The sequence below is a fragment of the Ranitomeya imitator genome, chromosome 5, assembly GCF_032444005.1.
Source record: "Ranitomeya imitator isolate aRanImi1 chromosome 5, aRanImi1.pri, whole genome shotgun sequence".
NCBI lineage: Eukaryota > Metazoa > Chordata > Amphibia > Anura > Dendrobatidae > Ranitomeya > Ranitomeya imitator.
Genome location: NC_091286.1, coordinates 176,526,787 through 176,550,626, shown reverse-complemented (window position 1 = coordinate 176,550,626; position 23,840 = coordinate 176,526,787). Strand labels below are relative to the sequence as shown.

The 23,840-nt window shown below is 48.1% G+C and overlaps 1 protein-coding gene across 1 annotated transcript in view; it reads left to right on the top strand.

The window, feature by feature from the left end:
• Window positions 1-23,840, top strand: part of TULP4 (TUB like protein 4) — an 860,077-nt gene that overhangs the window by 823,011 nt on the left and 13,226 nt on the right. The window contains exon 13 of the mRNA XM_069769358.1: window positions 16,976-17,119. Coding sequence (XP_069625459.1) covers window positions 16,976-17,119 — 144 coding nt within the window. The remainder of the gene's footprint in view (window positions 1-16,975; window positions 17,120-23,840) is intronic.

Sequence of the window (23,840 nt, the reverse complement as noted above, 5' to 3'; positions counted from 1 at the left end):
ATGCCATAACTTAATAATTGATGGGTGTCTGACCTCTTGACGATCTTCAATCTTTGAATTGAAAAGGTTGCATCTCTACTTAGAGAGGACCTGTCACTTCCTGGAAATATTGAATTAAATAGCTTGTAAAAATCCCTGAGCTCCCCTGATTTAACCATTTTTTTTCATGAGAAATCTTTTCTTGTAGTGCAACTGGGCATTTCTTCAGAGAACACACCCCCAGAGAAGACTATCACCTCTCCCTCGTAGATGCTGCTAACCACAGCAAAGCAGTCTGAATCTTCTCTGTCAGTATGCGCTTTCACCCAAGACACAGGCAATCACAGCTCAGCAGCTTCTGAAACTACTGGACTTCTAGATCACCTACCAACCTGAGATTGGAAGCGTCTTGGATGGTTAAAAGTGCAAGTCCACAGAGAAAACGCTGAAGAAATGCCCAGTTACATGACCGCGTATCGCCAAGACTGGGTCTTCTCCGTACCCAATCTTCCTAACCTCCCATACCTAGGACACCATTCTCCATTGCTCCTGCTAAACATTAAAATTAAGACACAACACGTAAATTTCTTTGGATAATTTGGCCACAGCGGCCATTTTATTAAAACAAACAATAACATGAATAACAACATGTATACCATATGTAAAAACCTTGAGGGGAGGGTTCTTGGAGCTAAGAAATCTGGCTCAAAAATAGGCATAAAGCCACCACCAAGCTTGAAAAACCAAACACTTCTTTACCCTCAGCCGTAACCACCAGCTCAAGGGCACCATGTAACCCATTTCGGACAAACCAAACCCCAAAGCTCCCGAAGTAAACTCCCCGTCCAGAGCCCGTAAACAAAAGCCAGATCAACCCCATAAAACGTCATCACCAACTCCAAGAACCCCACCCCCCGCCACACACGAACAGCCCTGACCACCTCAGGCTCGTGAGTGCCCCACCACCACCAAAGCTCTTTCCAATCCTTCCTGTAGACCGAGCGCCCACAAGTCCATACCAACATCATTAAGATGCGCTCCATCCTCCCTCCAGAAATTGCCAACCCCAGCCTCCAGCTCCAAATGTCTCACGGCAATACCCCCGTTTCGAGACACAAAACTCGCCACCGCCCTATTCAGCTTCACCCGGGCCCTATTAATCCCTTTATGAGAACGTGCATCCCGCCACTTCCGTCGTGGCACAATGTCTGACCAGACCGTCAAAACATCCGGGAAAGATACCCACAACCTTAGAAAATCGAAACGGATGTCTCGAATCAATTCCCTCACTGGCCTCATTCCCAAATCATTTCCTCCAAGATGAACCACCAAAATGTCTGGGGGGTCGATCAAGTCTGGCGGCATTAGAAACTTCCACCAACAACCTCCCCCATAACATACCACGAAAGCCCAACCACCTAATAACCACAGAATCCCATACAAAGCCTAATTGCCTACCATTTGGCCTAGCATCTGCCCGAAGCGCACCCCAGTGAACAAAAGTTTGTCCGACAATCCAGGCCAGGAGGGAGGTTCGACCTCAAAAACATAACAGCGATTAACACCATAACATAACTCGCCACCATTACCCCAGACTTAATGAATAACATAAGACAGATAACGATTCAAACTCCATCTGCCTATTCTCTTGATCACATCCGCGCCCAAGCCCAGACCATCAGCCTCGGACGCAGCACCAATTCGAAACGAGTGCGACCCGAAATTCCTCGGGTCAACACCCAGCAATCCCAAACCCTTCTTCAATAGCGCCGTAAATTGGAAGCGCGACAAGAATTCCCCGTTCTGGTTTCGTAACAAAGGGCCTGACCTCAGCGGCCACAGACCCCAGTAAGCCTCCAAATAGTACTGCGGGCACATTCCGCTACCGCCAACTCTTCCCAGCACCACTCGCTTACCCCTACCGAGCTGATCAGTCTTAGAACCACTGATCCAAAAAACAATACCCCCTGCCCAGAAATCAACATCTTCCTCCCGCCTTATCTTTATTCGGGGACACCAGCTCCCCCAAGCGCAAAGCCCCAAAGAACGCTAAAGAAAAAGCCAACCGAAACAATAAGACCTCGAACTGAGAACTACAAATACCACCTAAAGCCTCCCCCGAGCTGTTCCAGCATCCCAAAAGAAATCGGCCTGCGCTTATCAAAAGACACATTTCCTTTCCTGAAACCCTTCAAAGCTTGCCTTATCAAAAAATCTTTTGTCACATCAGCTGAACCTTGCAAACGAAAATCAAAGGCCAGACCCGCAATAACTTTATTTAACCTCGACACGGACCATCCCCATTCAGCCGCCTTACCCTTCAATGCCAGCAAAGCCGTGGTCCTGTCGCCGTGAGACTCAACTGGGCCGCATTGGACCAACCAACCTTCCCACATATCCCATGCAGCTTCATAATCCGACCACGTTCGGCTCGACAGTGAGGCCTGTATCAACCGACCTCCCTGTCCGCAACAATCTGCCACAGATGCGAAGGACATCCCGCTCCTGTAGGTTCCTAATCTGGCACCAGTTCCCGGAATCGATCCCACTGCAAACAAGTGTAACGTTGTACCCACTCAGGTGCGTAGGAGGAAACAGGAGCCACATTCTCTTCTGCGTTCAAGTGGGTTTATTGCTCCATAAACCACATAACAGTGTGAACAACAGGTAAACAAACAGCTTTTAGCTCAGGAAAGGAAAATACAAAAGTCCAGTCCTTCAGGCTCAGTCCTGCAGCCTTAACACACTTTGGAGGCTTTCTCCTCCACACACACAGACTCCTGTCTGTAGTGTCCCATCTGGACACAGGGACCTCTGTCCACCCTGACAGATTCCCAAACACTCTCTTACCATGTGCTACACATCTCCATTAAGTAGCCTGAAACCACACCCATTGGTGAAGTAACGTCACATGATTAGACATGTGGCTATGACATCACCACAGGTCCTTAAACAAACACAAATAGGCATGGTTATGCCCCTTACCCAGGGGTGAGGTATATGGGTAGCCAGACCCTCCCATCTCTCATAGCTACCCGTAACCCGGACCCAAACATCCTAAACAATTCCTTATTGCCTTATGTGTATTAAACAAAACACTCCGGGTTACATCACAGCGGCAAGCCTTCTCTGTGATACATACCTCCCATCGACTATACAAGCTTTAGCCATGCTACATACCTCCCCCCTCTGCCTAAAGCCGTGGGGCTTGGCACTTGTCCTAAACCGACTAGAGACCCCTCTCAGTCGTCCCTGACAGTCAAACCTGTTATGCTGTGCTATCAGGCAACACAGTGTGCAGTAATAACCCAAAAAACAATAGAACAAGCTCTGAGACGTGGAATCTCTGCTGACTGCAATACCTGAACCTATCCTCACACAACCAAAAGCAGCAGTGGATTGCGCCCAACACCACCTATGCAACTCGGCACCGCCTGAGGAGCCGACTAGCCCGAAGATAGAAATACAAGCCTGACTTGCCTCAGAGAAATACCCCAAAGGAATAGGCAGCCCCCCACACATAATGACTGCTAGCAAGATGAAAAGACAAAACGTAGGAATGAAATAGATTCAGCAAAGTGAGGCCCGATATTCTAGACAGAGCGAGGATAGCAAAGAGAACTATGCAGTCTACAAAAAACCCTAAAGCAGAACCACGCAAAGGGGAGCAAAAAGACCCACCGTGCCGAACTAACGGCACGGCGATGCACCCTTTGCGTCTCAGAGCTTCCAGCAAAAGAGAATAGCACAGCTGGACAGAAAAAACGGAAACAAAAACAAAGTAACACTTATCTAGCAGAGCAGCAGGCCACAGGAAAGATGCAGTAGCTCAGATCCAACACTGGAACATCGACAAGGAGCAAGGAAGACAGACTCAGGTGGAGTTAAATAGCAAGGCAGCCAACGAGCTCACCAAAACACCTGAGGGAGGAAGCCCAGAGGCTGCAATACCACTTGTGACCACAGGAGTGAATTCAGCCACAGAATTCACAACAGTACCCCCCCCTTGAGGAGGGGTCACTGAACCCTCACCAGAACCCCCAGGCCGACCAGGATGAGCCACATGAAAGGCACGAACAAGATCTGGGGCATGGACATCAGAGGCAAAAACCCAGGAATTATCCTCCTGAGCATAACCCTTCCATTTGACCAGATACTGGAGTTTCCGTCTAGAGACACGAGAATCCAAAATCTTCTCCACAATATACTCCAATTCCCCCTCCACCAAAACCGGGGCAGGAGGCTCAACAGATGGAACCATAGGTGCCACGTATCTTCTCAACAACGACCTATGGAATACATTATGTATGGAAAAGGAGTCTGGGAGGGTCAGACGAAAAGACACCGGATTGAGAATCTCAGAAATCCTATACGGACCAATAAAACGAGGTTTAAATTTAGGAGAGGAAACCTTCATAGGAATATGACGAGAAGATAACCAAACCAGATCCCCAACACGAAGTCGGGGACCCACACGGCGTCTACGATTAGCGAAAAGCTGAGCCTTCTCCTGGGACAAGGTCAAATTGTCAACTACCTGAGTCCAGATCTGCTGCAACCTGTCCACCACAGAATCCACACCAGGACAGTCCGAAGACTCAACCTGTCCTGAAGAGAAACGAGGATGGAACCCAGAATTGCAGAAAAATGGAGAGACCAAGGTAGCCGAGCTGGCCCGATTATTAAGGGCGAACTCAGCCAACGGCAAAAATGACACCCAATCATCCTGGTCAGCAGAAACAAAACATCTCAGATATGTTTCCAAGGTCTGATTGGTTCGTTCGGTCTGGCCATTAGTCTGAGGATGGAAGGCCGAGGAAAAAGATAGGTCAATGCCCATCCTACCACAAAAGGCTCGCCAGAACCTCGAGACAAACTGGGAACCTCTGTCAGAAACAATATTCTCAGGAATGCCATGCAAACGAACCACATGCTGGAAGAACAAAGGCACCAAATCAGAGGAGGAAGGCAATTTAACCAAGGGCACCAGATGGACCATTTTAGAAAAGCGATCACAGACCACCCAAATGACCGACATCTTTTGAGGAACGGGAAGGTCAGAAATGAAATATATCGAAATATGTGTCCAAGGCCTCTTCGGGACCGGCAAGGGCAAAAGCAACCCACTGGCACGTGAACAGCAGGGCTTAGCTCTAGCACAAATCCCACAGGACTGCACAAAAGCACGCACATCCCGTGACAGAGATGGCCACCAGAAGGATCTAGCCACTAACTCTCTGGTACCAAAGATTCCTGGATGACCAGCCAGCACCGAACAATGAAGTTCAGAGATAACTTTACTAGTCCACCTATCAGGGACGAACAGTTTCTCGGCCGGACAACGATCAGGTTTATTAGCCTGAAATTTCTGCAACACTCTCCGCAAATCAGGAGAGATGGCAGACACAATGACTCCTTCCTTGAGGATACTCGCCGGCTCAGATAACCCCGGAGAGTCGGGCACAAAACTCCTAGACAGAGCATCCGCCTGCACATTTTTAGAGCCCGGAAGGTATGAAATCACAAAATCAAAACGAGCAAAAAATAACGACCAACGGGCCTGTCTAGGATTCAAGCGCTTGGCAGACTCGAGATAAGTAAGATTCTTATGATCAGTCAATACCACCACGCGATGCTTAGCTCCCTCAAGCCAATGACGCCACTCCTCGAATGCCCACTTCATGGCCAGCAACTCTCGGTTGCCCACATCATAATTACGCTCAGCAGCAGAAAATTTCCTGGAAAAGAAAGCACATGGTTTCAACACTGAGCAACCAGAACCTCTCTGTGACAAAACCGCCCCTGCTCCAATCTCAGAAGCATCAACCTCGACCTGGAACAGAAGAGAAACATCTGGTTGACACAACACAGGGGCACAGCAAAAATGACGCTTCAACTCCTGAAAAGCTTCCACGGCAGCAGAAGACCAATTAACCAAATCAGCACCCTTCTTGGTCAAATCGGTCAATGGTCTGGCAATGCTAGAAAAATTACAGATGAAGCGACGATAAAAATTAGCAAAGCCCAGGAATTTCTGCAGACTTTTCAGAGATGTCGGCTGAGTCCAATCCTGGATGGCCTGGACCTTAACCGGATCCATCTCGATAGTAGAAGGGGAAAAGATGAACCCCAAAAATGAAACTTTCTGCACACCGAAGAGACACTTTTATCCCTTCACGAACAAGGAATTAGCACGCAGTACCTGGAAAACCATTCTGACTTGCTTCACATGAGACTCCTAATCATCAGAGAAGATCAAAATGTCATCCAAGTAAACAATCAGGAATTTATCCAGATACGCACGGAAAATGTCATGCATAAAAGACTGAAAAACAGATGGAGCATTGGCAAGTCCGAACGGCATCACCAGATACTCAAAATGACCATCGGGCGTATTAAATGCCGTTTTCCATTCATCTCCCTGCCTGATTCTCACCAGATTATACGCACCACGAAGATCAATCTTAGTAAACCAACTAGCCCCCTTAATCCGAGCAAACAAGTCAGATATCAATGGCAAGGGATACTGAAACTTAACAGTGATCTTATTAAGAAGGCGGTAATCAATACACGGTCTTAGCGAACCATCCTTTTTGGCTACAAAAAAGAACCCTGCTCCCAATGGTGATGACGATGGGCGAATATGTCCCTTCTCCAGGGATTCTTTCACATAACTGCGCATAGCGGTGTGTTCAGGCACGGACAAATTAAATAAACGACCCTTAGGGAATTTACTACCAGGAATCAAATTGATAGCACAATCACAATTCCTATGCGGAGGTAGGGCATCAGACTTGGGCTCTTCAAATACATCCTGAAAGTCAGACAAGAACTCTGGGATGTCAGAAGGAATGGATGACGAAATAGACAAAAATGGAACATCACCATGTACTCCCTGACAACCCCAGCTGGTTACCGACATAGAGTTCCAATCTAATACTGGATTATGGGTTTGTAGCCATGGCAACCCCAACACGACCACATCATGCAGATTATGCAGTACCAGAAAGCGAATAACTTCCTGATGTGCAGGAGCCATGCACATGGTCAGCTGGGCCCAGTACTGAGGCTTATTCTTGGCCAAAGGTGTAGCATCAATTCCTCTCAATGGAATAGGACACCGCAAAGGCTCCAAGAAAAATCCACAACGTTTAGCATAATCCAAATCCATCAGATTCAGGGCAGCGCCTGAATCCACAAACGCCATGACAGAATACGATGACAAAGAGCATATCAAGGTAATGGACAGAAGGAATTTGGACTGTACAGTACCAATGACGGCAGAGCTATCGAACCGCCTAGTGCGCTTAGGACAATTAGAAATAGCATGAGTGGAATCCCCACAGTAGAAACACAGCCTGTTCAGACGTCTGTGTTCTTGCCGTTCAACTTTAGTCATAGTCCTGTCGCACTGCATAGGCTCAGGTTTACTCTCAGACAATACCGCCAGATGGTGCACAGATTTACGCTCGCGCAAGCGACGACCGATCTGAATGGCCAAAGACATAGACTCATTCAAACCAGCAGGCATAGGAAATCCCACCATGACATCCTTAAGAGCTTCAGAGAGACCCTTTCTGAACCAAGCCGCCAGTGCAGATTCATTCCACAGAGTGAGTACTGACCACTTCCTAAATTTCTGACAATATACTTCTACATCATCCTGACCCTGGCACAAAGCCAGCAAATTTTTCTCAGCCTGATCCACTGAATTAGGCTCATCGTAAAGCAATCCAAGCGCCTGGAAAAACGCATCAACATTACTCAATGCAGGGTCTCCTGGCGCAAGAGAAAACGCCCAGTCCTGTGGGTCGCCGCGCAAAAAAGAAATAATAATCAAAACCTGTTGAATAGGATTACCAGAAGAATGAGGTTTCAAGGCCAGAAATAGATTACAATTATTTTTGAAGCTCAGGAACTTAGTTCTGTCACCAAAAAACAAATCAGGAATAGGAATTCTTGGTTCTAGCATAGATTTCTGATCAATTGTATCTTGAATCTTTTGTACATTTATAACGAGATTATCCATTGAGGAGCACAGAGCCTGAATATCCATATCCACAGCTGTGTCCTGAAGCACTCTAATGTCTAGGGGGAAAAAAAAAAAAAACTGAAGACAGAGCTGAGGAAAAAAAAATGATGTCAGGACTTCTTTTTTCCCTCTATTGAGAATCATTGGTTTGGCTCCTTGTACTGTTATGCTGTGCTATCAGGCAACACAGTGTGCAGTAATAACCAAAAAAAACAATAGAACAAGCTCTGAGACGTGGAATCTCTGCAGACTGCAATACCTGAACCTATCCTCACACAACCAAAAGCAGCAGTGGATTGCGCCCAACACCACCTATGCAACTCGGCACCGCCTGAGGAGCCGACTAGCCCGAAGATAGAAATACAAGCCTGACTTGCCTCAGAGAAATACCCCAAAGGAATAGGCAGCCCCCCACACATAATGACTGCTAGCAAGATGAAAAGACAAAACGTAGGAATGAAATAGATTCAGCAAAGTGAGGCCCGATATTCTAGACAGAGCGAGGATAGCAAAGAGAACTATGCAGTCTACAAAAAACCCTAAAGCAGAACCACGCAAAGGGGAGCAAAAAGACCCACCGTGCCGAACTAACGGCACGGCGGTGCACCCTTTGCGTCTCAGAGCTTCCAGCAAAAGAGAATAGCACAGCTGGACAGAAAAAACGGAAACAAAAACAAAGTAACACTTATCTAGCAGAGCAGCAGGCCACAGGAAAGATGCAGTAACTCAGATCCAACACTGGAACATCGACAAGGAGCAAGGAAGACAGACTCAGGTGGAGTTAAATAGCAAGGCAGCCAACGAGCTCACCAAAACACCTGAGGGAGGAAGCCCAGAGGCTGCAATACCACTTGTGACCACAGGAGTGAATTCAGCCACAGAATTCACAACACAAACCGTCCGTTTAAGTCAGGGCCTGTCATTGAACCCTTTCGTCGGCATTCGTCATCCCTTTCGGTCAGATCCCTTAATAACGATGACCCCTTGTCATCTCATCTGCTACAGGATCTCCTGCTTAGGTCACTTAACCCTGAGCTAACTGAGGCATCACTGCTTCTACCCGTTTCATCAGGCCACCTTCTCCCATGGTTTTTATTGCCTGGAGAGCAATCCATCCACTTTTCTCTATGTCCCCTGCTAGCTTCCGCTTGAGGACTTCTGGTCTTACGCAAACTTCTTCGCATCTCTGGCAGCTGTCTATTAACTTGCCATCTCTCAAGTCTCAGCTGCTCTACCTCCCTTAGGTATGCCATGCGATATTCCAGGAGCATGCGGATATTCCTGAGACTCTCTCTGGATTCGACAACCAGGAACGGAACCATCCCATCTTCACCCAAGACCTGGACCTCTTCATCAGCGGGTATCCTCAGTCTCTTCAGACCGGATTTATCCACCATCTCCTGCATCACTCTCCCAAGTTTCCCAATGACTTTCGCCACCAGACCTTTAGGTACTTGGACTGTGTCTTCCACTAAGCCCAGCCGACTAATAGCTTTCCTTTCACGCTCCAAACGTCGAATGGCTTCATCATTCTTCAAAATGATCTTCTGCTTTGTACGGAGGCAGTGTAGGTGCATATCCCTCAGGACAGCCACCCGCTTCACTGTGACTTCCATAGTCGACAGTATCACCAACTGTTTAGTCTCTGGTGCCCAGTGCACACTACATGCTTCCACCGCTTTTCTAAAGGCCTCATGCACACCTTCACCGGTACAGGCTTCTTGCACATCCTCGGGTACATCTATCACACTCTTGAAGAGCGGGGTCTCACTCTCTTCATGGACGGACGGCTCCGGTTCTTCTATGGACCTTTCCATTAAGACATCTGCCATGACCGGGTGACTGTCTTGTTCTGCCTTTACCGCGAGCTCTTCCTCAGTTTTACCCTTCTCAACAACCTTTGCCAAGATGGGTATCGGCAGCTCCGCCTTGTTATCACTCGGGGATGACTGCTGTACGTCTCGGACCCGTAACTTCTCCTTTGACAGAAGACTTCTTACTGCTTCTCGGAGCACTACCACATTTTCGCCTAAGGCCTTATTCTCACTGTGCCACACTGTCAGGTGACCTCTGAGCTCAGAGACCTCCTTCTCCATCTCATCCAACCTGTGCTCCGCCATTTGTCTCAGGGCCTTTTCTTGTTCGAGAGACTCTTTGAGCAGCTCTATCTCGCTTCTCCCATCCTCCGGATTGGTGGAGCATGCATCACTTGAGGAGGTATCTAATTCAGGCACCACTTCTTTGGTGGCCACCTCCACTTCTGCACCCTCAGACTTTGCACTGTCAGCGTCAACCCTCTCTGGTGTCTTAGCGGTGACATCCTTAGGTTCGTCCCGTTCCCCTGGGACTTTAAAGTACTCCAGACAATTCAAGTCCTCAGCACCAGATTTTCTGGAGCCTTCACCCTCTTCCGTCACATCTTCACAAGGTGCAACTGGTTCAGCCCCTTTGCCTTTTCTACGTCTCCGGCGACGGGAGGAAGACTTGCCAGCGGAACCTGAGTCAGCCTTACTGCACTCTTTTCCACTGGTGTCATCATCTGAATGGAAGTCACCACCACCCAATTGGTCTTCCTGGAACCGACAGTCCCCACTTAAACAGGTCACAATTTCTGGCATGGCTGTCACTGCCATCCTGTCTTCACCCTGTGGAGCCCTGTCGTTCCCCTGTGTCAGTATTTCTGATACCGGTACATCATACTCAGTTGTAGCACTTGTTACTGGCCTTGTCATGTCACAGTCACCCTTGGAGTCTGTGTCACACCCCACAATAAGGCGACCCCCCAAGTCACACTCTAACTGGGTGTCAGCTCCACTCTGTTTAACCACCACATCCTTATCTACCAGTTCATTACCAGTCACACTGTCGCACACTTCAGGTGACGTCAGGTCAGTAAGTTCGGCAGACGCACGGTTTCCTCTGGTCGCCCTTATACCTGACCCATCAGTGTTGGGAGGTGTTTCTGCCAATGTTGTCTCACCAAGTTGGGCCCGTTCACCATTTTCTTTGGGCATGTCCAGCTTCGGTCTGTCCACACTAGGGGGCGCATTCACAACATTACTACCTCCCATACACATAATTTCCACAAACACTTCACCTTTTTCCCACCAGTCCCACAGTGCTTCCAAATCTTGTCCTATTACCATAGGACACGGCAAGTTCGGGACTACAGCCACCTCATGGTATGTGGAAACATCAGCTGCGACAATGTAGAGAGTGGCTACCTGAAGACCTTTAGCGTCCCCACTTATGCCACTTATTTTCACCTTTGTCCCAGGTGACACAGAACTTCCTGGAAGGGTCCTCAGCAAAGACGCTTCCCTCCCCGGGTCTAACAACCCCCGCACACGCTCTCCATCCAGCCAAAAAAGACACAGTCGTGACTCGTCACTGATCGGCTCCCCTTTTTTTGGTTCCGCCCCCTTTTGGGCAAGTGCTCTATTTTTTGACACCACCCCTGTTCGGGTTACAGCCCCCATTTGGGATTCCACCCCTTTTTGGGCTACTACCCCTATCTGGGTTACCGCCCCTTTTTGGGACTCCACCCCCTTTTGGGCAACCATCCCCGTTTGGGTCCCCGCCCACTTTTAGGGACACTCCCTTCCCTGGGGTACACTCTGTGGACTTCCCCACGGCACTCAGGCCCCAGTTCGCACAGTACACCACTTAGTCTCTGGGCCTGTACTGGCCCTTTAAGAGTCTGCAAAGAGAAAAAAAAATGTTTTTTTTTTTTTTTTTTCAACACTTCACCAGCTCCTGCTGGCAATCACAAGCCGCTTCTGCTGAACCTCTTGCTGCAACTGCAGCCGCACTCCACAATGCTCTGTACAGCTCCACCGCAGACTTCGTGGACCCGCCGATCCACCGCAAGCCCCTTGTCACCTTCGTAACCCCGCCGAGTTACAGCAAGACGCTTGTCACCTTCGTAACCCCTCCGAGTTACAACACAAACTTCGTGACCTCACCGAGCCACAGCAAGCTGACTTTCAGGAAAAAAAACTTCACAGTCTTTCACTGACGCTTGTCAGAACAACACAGACACTGGTCTGTTTCACACCCGGCTTTACAGCCCAAACACAATTTTCACTGACTCCAGTCAGTATCACACGGTTTTTAGACCGTTACCCGTTGGCAACTTCACGGGCTCCTGAACACCCCTCAGCCTCAGAGATGCCCAGACGCACTGTCTCTGTTTTCTTCCAGTCTGACCCCGGTCAGTACACACGGACACCTGTCCGTTACCTGTTGGTGCCGGCCACACAGTTTCCCGGATCCCTCTTCTCCTCAGAGGTATCCCAAAACAACAGTTCTCACTGATCCCGATCAGTATTTACTCACAGTTTTCAAGACCGTCCACTCCTCTGGCTCAGACCAGCCAGCGCTGCAACACGTGCTCCTTGGATCGTTGCTCGCAGTCTAAAACACAAATTGTAAAGTTGTACCCACTCAGGTGCGTAGGAGGAAACAGGAGCCACATTCTCTTCTGCGTTCAAGTGGGTTTATTGCTCCATAAACCACATAACAGTGTGAACAACAGGTAAACAAACAGCTTTTAGCTCAGGAAAGGAAAATACAAAAGTCCAGTCCTTCAGGCTCAGTCCTGCAGCCTTAACACACTTTGGAGGCTTTCTCCTCCACACACACAGACTCCTGTCTGTAGTGTCCCATCTGGACACAGGGACCTCTGTCCACCCTGACAGATTCCCAAACACTCTCTTACCATGTGCTACACATCTCCATTAAGTAGCCTGAAACCACACCCATTGGTGAAGTAACGTCACATGATTAGACATGTGGCTATGACATCACCACAGGTCCTTAAACAAACACAAATAGGCATGGTTATGCCCTTTACCCAGGGGTGAGGTATATGGGTAGCCAGACCCTCCCATCTCTCATAGCTACCCGTAACCCGGACCCAAACATCCTAAACAATTCCTTATTGCCTTATGTGTATTAAACAAAACACTCCGGGTTACATCACAGCGGCAAGCCTTCTCTGTGATACATACCTCCCATCGACTATACAAGCTTTAGCCATGCTACACAAGATAAAGCATCAGCTATAGTGTTTTGGACACCTGGCACGTGCACAGCCGAAATCCACGAATTCAATTCCAAACACCTCAACACCAATTCCCTAACCAACCTGATAACAGGGGGAGAAGAAGAAGATAAACTGTTGATAACTGCCACAACGCTCAAGTTATCGCAATGAAAACGCACCCGGCGAACCTTAAAATTGTCGCCCCAAATAAATGCTGCCACCACAATTGGGAACAACTCCAACAACGTCAAATTTTTGGTAAGCCCGTTTTGTCGCCACTCTTCCGGCCACACTCCGACACTCCATTTCCTTCCGCAATAGGCCCCATAACCGGCTCCTTCCGCTGCATCCGTATAGATTTCACAATCAAAGGCATTCACATCCTCCTGTTGAATCAATGCCCTGCCATTATAATTCTCCAGAAAACGCTGCCAAACCAGCTAATTATCCCTGTGCTCCCTGCTCAAGCGTATGAAATGATGAGCTGCAAGGACTCCCGCCGTAGCTCTGGACAACCTGCGGCAAAAAATCCGGCCCATAGGCATGATACGGCACGCAAAATTCAAGCGACCCAGCAACGACTGCAACTCCTTCAACGTCACTTTCCTCAATTTTCCGATTCGGGCCACCTCCTGCTTAAGCAACAACAATTTGTCATCGGGCAACCTGCACTCCATCTTTCCTGAATCGATAAGAATCCCGAGAAAACTTAAAACCGTACAGGGGCCCTCTGTTTTATCCTGCGCCAAAGGGACCCCGAAATGCCAATAAATTGCCGCACACCGCAGAGTCCCGGGGACCCACAAACAAAAAATCATCCAAGTAATGAATGACCGAAGGAACATCAGAAACGTCTCTTAACAACCCATTCTAGAAAAGTACTGAAAGTTTCAAACAACGGACAAGAAATCGAACAGCCCATAGGCAAACACATGTCCAAATAAAAACCTCCTTTCCAACAACAGCCTAGTAACGGAATGCTCTCCGGGTGCACCGGCAGACGCCGAAAGGCAGACTATATGTCTGTCTTTGCCATCAAGGCCCCCGCTCCGTACATACGAACCCACTGCACTGCCGCGTCGAACGATGTGTATACGACAGAGCATAATTCCTCCGCAATGCCATTGTTAACCGAACAACCTTTCGGGTACGACAGATGCTGAATTAAACTAAACTTATTCGGCTCCTTCTTGGGCACCACCCCCAATGGAGAAACAATCACCCCTTCCATAGGCAGCGAACTAAACGGCCCCGCCATTCTCCCCAACTCCACCTCTTTTGCTAACTCAATCGAAACAACATCCGCATGCAAACTTGCTGACCTCAGATTTTTTGTAGAAAAGGGGACCACATGATTCGGGCGAGGAATCCTAAAACCTTCAGCAAAACCGTCCCTAATAACCACCGCCTTCAACCGGTCCGGATATCTACTCAGATAAGGGGCCATCTTTTGAAACCTCAGCGGCATCACCCCCATGACCGCTACACACCGCTGGCTTGCCCCTTGCTTTTTTGAAACATTTTGAAGCCCCGTGTGAGGCTCCGCTACAATGTGAGCATACGTGCTTGAACTTGCAGGTATTGCCATACTTGCACTGGCCGTCATTGAACTGCCAGCACGTGCCCGTTTTTTCTTTTGCCCCCTGTGATCCCTGTCCTTCACCTCCCCCTTGTCCCGACTGCTGACTACTATGCCCCCCCCCCCCGCCCCCTTGAAAGGACTGCCCGTACCGCACAGGGGCCATCACCTTCAACCACAATCCAATGTCCTTTTGATCCCATTTTATTTCGGGCCTAACCGCCTTCCGCTGCCTAAATTGCTCATCGTGACGCAGCCAAGCCTGGCCCCCATACGTACGATGTGCCTCCCCTATAGAATCAAAATAACAGAAAAGACCCGAGCAATTTTCCGGGAATTTCTCTCCTATCACACTGGCCAAGATAGCAAAAGCCTGTTGCCAATTTACAAACGTTTACGGAATCAAGCTCCAACGCCTTTTTTCTTCCTCCTCCTTTTTGCTATCATCTTTCTTCCCTTTGTCCAAATTAAATTTTTCCAAAGGGAGGAGGGAGAAAATCTCCACAAATTCGTCCTTCCAAATCTTCTCTTTCACCTCCTTCTTTAAATGGACACCGAGGGGACCCTCAAAACACACATAAACTTCCCCTTTTGCCCGATCGTCTAACTTCACCTCATCCTTCTTACCCGTCTCCGTTTGAACTGACACTGACACCCCAGCTGCCTGAGCCGACGTGGCAGCCCCAGACCTTGCTAACTCGCCAGGGCCCCCCCAGCTGCGTTACCAGGATCCACCAACTAAGCCCCCGCGGGTGACCCTCCCACGCTGCCTGCTGCACCCGCATCCAATCTCCTCAAAATATGCGACATACCCGCCAAAAGCTCTCTAACGCCAGGAAACCCTAAACCAGCCTCCCCTACCCCTGCCACTAACCTCGCCGCACCCGGCACCGAAAGAGGAATAGACATATACTCAGGAGGCTGCGCAGGTGCTGTGTCCCCACCAGCCGTGTCTCCGGAATCCCGCTGCTCGCCATCGTCTGGATGCTCGCTCCCAGATCCGGGGTCGTCGCTACCGCTGAGGTGCCCCAGGCCCGCGCCCCTGGCCTCCACGTCACCAGGAGGGACCGAGACTGGCGAAACGCTCCTGTCGCTGGACCTCCTGGCGGATCGTGACCTGACGGCTGTTTGTAATCCACTTCGGCCTCCTGCAATACTGGCCCGACCGGCACCCGCCACACGACCTCCACGTCCCGGGCCCAGCTGAACCGCTGATGCCAGCCTGCCCGTCGCCCTGCTCTGCCATCCGGTGCCTCTGCCAGGCCCACCTGGGGGAGGTGAGCCCGCCGCTGCACCTGCTGCCCTGGAACTCCCGATCACCGCTGTCATCGCTGGGCTCCTGGCTCCCCCAGCTCCTGTTGCCGCTGCTGCCCGCGCTGTGCTCCGGCTGTTACTAGCGCCACTAGAGGACGCTGCACTTCCTCTGCTCCCTGGACTAGGCCGCACTTCCGGTGCGGCCCTGGCTTCCGTTGCGGCCCTGGCCTCGGGCCACGCTTGACTGGTCCCTGCTCCACTCTGCCGACTCGCGCCGGCAGAGCCGCCAGGTGGATTCCTGCCGGAGGGGGGAGCGGGCGGGATGGTCGCGCCGCGTCCCACAGCCCCCGCAGGATCCCCGGAGGGGCTCCGCGGCCTGCGCCTGCCGCGCAGTGTCATTTCTGGGGACAACCTCTCTGGGAGCCGCGTCCTGGTCCTGCTGCCCCGGCTCCCGCTGTCGCCTAGCAGCCTGGTGAGCTGCTCCTCTAGCGATCCATCGCTCCTGGACCTGGATTCCCTGCGCAGCTGCTCCACAAGGCTGTCTATGGAGGACATGGTGAGTAGCTGTGACAGGTCTTCTCTCCTCGTGATTCACCGCACAAGTGATCCTTCCCGCACTTATTCCATCTCCCGCCTCCTTGCTCCACTAAGAACGCCCCCCCCCCATTCAAAATTCCCACCAATCCCATGATGATCCCGGTTTTCATTCAAAAACTCCAAACCCCTCCTCTCGGCAACGCAGTCATGTGGTGCTTCCATCAAGCAGTGCCCATTATAGCCCCCCCTCTTTACCAGCAAACACTTCACATATTGTGCTATAAAAGCAACAAATATGAAATCTTCTGCAATGGAGTGATGCATCGCAAAACAGAATACATCAGCAGAATCGTTGGCTCTCGGGGACTTTTTAAGGTATTTAACGCAATTTTTTTTAGCAAGTGAATATCGCTGGTAACACCTTTCTGCAAAGCAGGTGGTCAAGACTATGCCAGTATGCCATATACGGTAATTAATTGATGGAAATACCTTTTTGTTATTCACATTGTCTGATATCCACACTAAGCCTCTTCTTATCATTGTATAGTTATTTATAAGACGAGTTTGCTGCACCTCCAGCCAAGACAGATGACTATTTACCTTCCTGAAGTGCGAAAAATTTCTATGGACTACATAAATTTGCCAGTATTTAATACAAATGTTTTCAGTGAAGATGAAGATGATTTACCAGGTAAGTTTTTTTGTTTTGTTTTTAAATCTTCATTAGAATATTATGTATATTCTACATTAATCTGTTTTCTTGTCACCAATATTTGAATAAAGCAGCAGTTATAAAATCTCTCATAGTCAGTCCTGGCTAGAAAGAGGTATTCACTATTGTATGTGAGTTTACAGCCTTAGGCTAGGTTCATATTGCGTTAGTGCAATCCGTTTAGCGCCTAGCGCTAGCAGATTGCGCTAACGCAATGTTGTTTTATGGGGTCGCGTTAAACGTCCCTGCTCTCGCAGATCTGCGAGAGCGGGGAACGGACCTCGGGCGCCCCGCGGACGCTGCAAGCAGCGTCTGCGGCGCGCCACAAAACACCGGCACATCGCTAGCGCGTGCCGAAAATGGCACGCGCTAGTGATGCGCGTTACCATTGCTGTTAATGGGCGTGCTAACGGACGCGTTGCACGGCGTTAATTTCGCCGTGCAACGCTGTCCGTTAGCGCGGTCACATTAACGCAATATGAACCAAGCCTTATACAATTGCTACGTAATTACTGGCTTACTATAATTGGCAAAATCCAGCTAAAATATTCTGAAGCCTACAAACATGGTAGGAAGCATTTTGGTATGAAAACTAAAGTATTAGCTGAAATCACGAGGTTTTAAGCCAGGATAATCGTACAGGTTTTCAAAGGCTACTATGCTTATTTTGAAAGCAGTACTAGCCAGAAGATATGCTGTTGTTGGTAACAGTAAGATAGTAGCACAAAAGAGTAAATCTATACAACCTAGAGTAAAAATGGGAAACTGGGTCCTTATTTAGTTAGTAAGTTATTACCAACAAGGCTAAGGATCCAGCAAAAATCAGACTGTTCTCTCCCTGCATAAAAAGGTTATCCTGTGTTAACTGTTATTACTCCATAGACTCAGAGGCGGGTAAAATAACAAACTGAGCTTTTACTCACTCTCACCTGGTCCAGTGGTACCTTTCTGCCACAATCCTGTGTCAATCACATATCCTGTGTCAATCATTGAGCTTAGTGTCTCTACCGATGGAGGCCACACGAGCTGCTGAGTCCATCCAGTGATTGGCTGCAGTGCTATGGACCATAATGTCACCTCTGCAACCAATTAACAAAACTTGGAGTGCAGGCAAAGAGGCCATGGAGAATGAGTACAAGCTCTGTTTGTTATTTCACAGGCTAAGAGACTAATAAAATATAAAACTGGACAACCCTTTTAAATAATACGCTTTGTCATGCCCTTGGGTGACATCATACCCACTTCGGCTATGTTCACACGTTCCTGATTTCCCTCCTTTTTTTTCAGGACTAAAAACCGCAGCTCTTGGCAGAAAACGCAGGTCCTTTTTTTGGTGCTTTTTTGGTGCGTTTTTTGATGCGTTTTTTTATGCAGTTTTCTATGCAGAGTCTGTGTGTTTTCTAGGGAGTTTTTTAGGGTTAAAATGGCTGAAAATACCCTAACCCTACCCCTAACCCTACCCCTAACCCTAACCCTATTCTAACCTTAGTGGAAAAAAAAAATTCTTAATTTTTTTATTGTCCCTACCTATGGGGGTGACAAAGGGGGGGGTGTCATTTACTATTTTTTTTTATTTTGATCACTGAGATAGGTTATATCTCAGTGATCAAAATGCACTTTGGAACGAATCTGCCGGCCGGCAGATTCGGCGGGCGCACTACGCATGCGCCCACCATTTTGCAAGATGGCGGCGCCCAGGGAGAAGACGGCCGGACGGACACCGGGAGGCCGGGTAAGTATAAGGGGGGGAGATGAGGGCACGGGGGGGGCGTCGGAGCACGGGGGGGTGGCATCGGAGCATGGGGGGTGGGATTGGGGCACGGGGGGGCAGCCACACTGCAGCGGTTCTGCACCACAAACCGTAGTAAAACCCGCAGATATATTTTTCATCTGCGGGTTTTACTGCGGGTTTGACCTCACAATGGAGGTCAATGGGTGCAGAACCGCTGCAGTTTTGCAAAAAGAAGTGACATGGTACTTCTTTTTTACCGCGGCTATTCAGCGCGGCTTTTTTTCCCGATTCCCGCATCATGTGCACAGTGGTTCCTGTTTTCCATAGGGTACAGTGTACTGTACCCTGCATGGAAAACAGCTGCGGAGCCGCAGCGGCAAAATTGCGGCAGTTCCGCAGTAAAAAACGCACTGTGTGAACATGGCCTTCAACTACCAAACTGCATATACTGTAAATATTATGAATAGAGTACTTTGTAAGGTTGTGCATGGGAGAAAAACTGGCCACACTTTAAGGTTGTGTGTACACGGTGTGTTTTTGCAGCATTTTTTTCTGCACGGAAATTGGCCCAAAACGCTATGGGATCTTTATGCCAGGTAATTCAAATGAGAATCCTGAAGTGCTGTGCACATGAACAGTAATTTTCCTTGAGTATTTGCAGTGCTCTTTTTCTGCAGCATCTCAATTCTTTGTGCAGATTTTTGCCATTTTTTACCCATTGGCTTCAATTGAGTCAGTCAAATCCACAGCAAAAAGGCAGGTATAAAAATGTTTGTGGATTTGCTGAGTTTTTGCTTGCATTTTTAAGGGCTTTCTGTGGTATTTCCCACACTGTAATCTGTGTGACAGCATGGGAAACACCGACGCGGCTGTTCTGATCGGTGTGGAGACACGGGGGTCAGTGGGTGCTCTCATTTGCGGACCCGGCTGTCTTAGCACTGAATACCGACTCTCTCTTCCATGGGCAGAACACTACTCAGACAAAACAGAGAAAGGGTAAAACAGTGTGGCATTAATTTATTGAGCCACCAACACAATAGTGATAATAGGGAATAGTCCCAGTGAATACTCAAGATGGTGCAAATTACAGAGTCTCACCCTTCCGCTGACTCGCCGGGATTAGTGCTTCGTCCAGTGTCAAATGCCCCTAAGCTTATCTCCTGTAGAGTCACATGGACCAGAAGAAAGTCTCTTTATATAGTTCACAACTGGCCTTCAACCAGCATCCAGTGGTAAAAGAGAGATGTGAATGAGGCCAACCTGCGTTGTTTGATTATACACTGGCAGGAGCGTCATCGGTCCCGCTGTGTATAATGCTGAGGTCAGTTTACAGTCATGGCCAAAAGTATTGACACCCCTGCAATTCTGTCAGATAATACTCATTTTCTTCCTGAAAATGATTGCAAACAAATTCTTTGTTATTATCTTCATTTAATTTGTCTTAAATGAAAAAAACACAAAAAGAATTGTTCTAAAGCCAAATTGGATATAATTCCACACCAAACATAAAAAAGGGGGTGGACAAAAGTATTGGCACTGTTCGAAAAATCATGTGATGCTTCTCTAATTTGTGTAATTAACAGCACCTGTAACTTACCTTTGGCACCTAACAGGTATTGGCAATAACTAAATCACACTTGCAGCCAGTTGACATGGAATAAAGTTGACTCAACCTCTGTCCTGTGTCCTTGTGTGTACCACATTGAGCATGGAGAAAAGAAAGAAGACCAAAGAACTGTCTGAGGACTTGAGAAACCAAATTGTGGGGAAGCATGAGCAATCTCAAGGCTACAAGTCCATCTCCAAAGACCTGAATGTTCCTGTGTCTACCGTGTACAGTGTCATCAAGAAGTTTAAAGCCCATGGCACTGTGGCTAACCTCCCTAGATGTGGATAGAAAAGAAAAATTGACAAGAGATTTCAACGCAAGATTGTGCGGATGTTGGACTAACCTCGACTAACATCCAAACAAGTTCAAGCTGCCCTGCAGTCTGAGGGTACAACAGTGTCAACCCGTACTATCCATCGGCATCTGAATGAAAAAGGACTGTATGGTAGGAGACCCAGGAAGACCCCACTTCTTACCCTGAGACATAAAAAAGCCAGGCTGAAGTTTGCCAAAACTTACCTGAAAAAGCCTAAAACGTTTTGGAAGAATGTTCTCTGGTCAGATGAGACAAAAGTAGAGCTTTTTGGGCAAAGGCATCAACATAGAGTTTACAGGAGAAAAAAAGAGGCATTCAAAGAAAAGAACACGGTCCCTACAGTCAAACATGGTGGAGGTTTCCTGATGTTTTGGGGTTGCTTTGCTGCCTCTGGCACTGGACTGCTTGACAGTGTGCATGGCATTATGAAGTCTGAAGACTACCAACAAATTTTGCAGCATAATGTAGGGCCCAGTGTAAGAAAGCTGGGTCTCCCTCAGAGGTCATGGGTCTTCCAGCAGGACAATGACCCAAAACACACTTCAAAAAGCACTAGAAAATGGTTTGAGAGAAAGCACTGGAGACTTCTGAGGTGGCCAGCAATGAGTCCAGACCTGAATCCCATATAACACCTGTGGAGAGATCTAAAAATGGCAGTTTGGAGAAGGCACCCTTCAAATATCAGGGACCTGGAGCAGTTTGCCAAAGAAGAATGGTCTAAAATTCCAGCAGAGCATTGTAAGAAACCCATTGATGACTCAAATGATCAATGTTTTGCTTTTTGCTTAATTCTCTTTTGTGTTTTGTCATTTAAGACAAATTAAATGAAGATAATAATACCAAATGATTTGTGTTTGCAATCATTTTCAGGAAGAAAATGAGTATTATCTGACAGAATTGCAGGGGTGTCAATACTTTTGGCCATAACTGTATCAGCTGATGAGCTCCGGTGATCTCACTAATGGCATTATCACTGCATGGAAATTTCTCACACAGCGGGGGTGCCGTAAGTGAGATCACCGGGGCTCATCAGCTGATGAACTCTGGTGAACCTTGTCGCCGCAGCTCAGCTCTACGCACTGCAGGAGCGATTACATGCTCATGTCAGTGTGTGGCCGGCTGTGCTTGAGAACAGTTACATCAGTAACTGCTCGCAAAGTCATCAGCATCGTCGTGCGACATTATGGAATATTATCTACTCTGCGAACAGGTAAGGAATATTGTTTATTATTTTAAATCTCTTACAGGGGACAATGGGACAACGGCTTTACTGGAATGGGCTATGACTTGAGTATGGTTTAATTTAGATTCATTAAAGGAATCTGTCATTATTTCAAATAAAGGTCTTTATTGTGTGTGTGTTTTTTTTTTATAATATCACTATGGGGTTAGTAATGGGGGCATCTTATAGACGCCTCTCCATTATTAACCTCTGGGCTTAATGTCACCTGACAATACAAAGGTGACCTCAACCCCCCCACTATCACCTCTCTCGCAACCGCACCATCTTATGGATGCGCTATTTCTAGGGCGTCTGAGAGCTGATGTTTTTAGTCTGGGAGGGGGCCAATAACCATGGCCCCTTCCTATGCAATTAAAATCTGTCCACAGCTGTCTGCCTAGCTTTTGCTGGTTAGATTTTATAGGGAGTGCCTATGTCAATTTTTTTCTGGGGTCCCACTGTAACCTAGTGAGTAAAGGCTGATCAAACAGCTGTGAACTAATATTAATAGCCTTGGAAACTTTATGGCTATTGGGTCCTTCCCAGAATATTAACATCAGCCCCCAGCCATCGGCTTTACTTAACATTTGCTGTTTGGTGACAGCCTATGTAGGTTATTATTATTATTTATTATTATAGCACCATTTATTCCATGGCGCTTTACATGTGAGGAGGGGTATACATAATAAAAACAAGTACAATAATGTTGAACAATACAAGTCACAACTAGTACAGGAGGAGAGAGGACCCTGCCTGCGAGGGCTCACAATCTACAAGGGATGGGTGAGGATACAGTAGGTGAGGATAGAGCAGTTCATGCAGTGGTTTGGTCGATTGGTGGTTACTGCAGGTTGTAGGCTTGTCAGAAGAGGTGGGTCTTCAGGTTCTTTTTGAAGGTTTCGATGGTAGGTGAGAGTCTGATATGTTGTGGTGGAGATTTCCAGAGATGGGGTGATGCGCGAGAGAAATCTTGTATGCGATTGTGGGAAGAGGAGATAAGAGGGGAGTAGAGAAGAAGATCTTGTTAGGATCGGAGGTTGCGTGCAAGAAAGTACCGGGAGACAATGTCACATATGTATGGAGGAGGCAGGTTGTGTATGGCTTTGTATGTCATGGTTAGGCTTTTGTACTGGAGTCTCTGGGTAATGGGGAGCCAGTGAAGGGATTGACAGAGGGGAGAGGCCGGGGAATAGCGGGGGGACAGGGTGGATTAGTCAGGCAGCTGAGTTTAGAATAGATTGGAGGGGTGTGAGAGTGTTAGAGAGGAGGCCACAGAGCAGGAGGTTACAGTAGTCGAGGCGGGAGATGATGAGGGCATGGACTAGGGTTTTTGCAGACTCTTGGTTTAAGAATGTACGGATCCATGAAATATTTTTGAGTTGAGGGCGGCAGGAAGTGGAAAGGGCTTGGATATGTGGTTTGAAGGAGAGATCAGTGTCAAGGATTACTCAGAGACAGCGAGCTTGTGGGACTGGGGAGAGTGGGCAGCCGTTTACTGTAATGGATAGGTTTTAGAAATCTAGCGGAGAAGAAGAATGAAATAGTGGATAGACATTGAGGGATTCTGGTTAGTAGGGTGGTGATATCCGGTCCAGAGATGTAGATCTGTGTGTCATCAGCATAGAGATGATACTGAAAACCGTGAGATTCTATGAGTTGTCCCAGGCCAAAAGTGTAAATGGAGAAGAGCAAGGGCCCTAGAACTGAACCTTGCGGGACTCCGACAGATAGGCGGTGAGGTGAGGAGGTGGTGTATGAGTGGGAGACGCTGAATATCCGGTCAGTTAGGTGTTATGAAAGGCAATTCAGAATCACAATGGA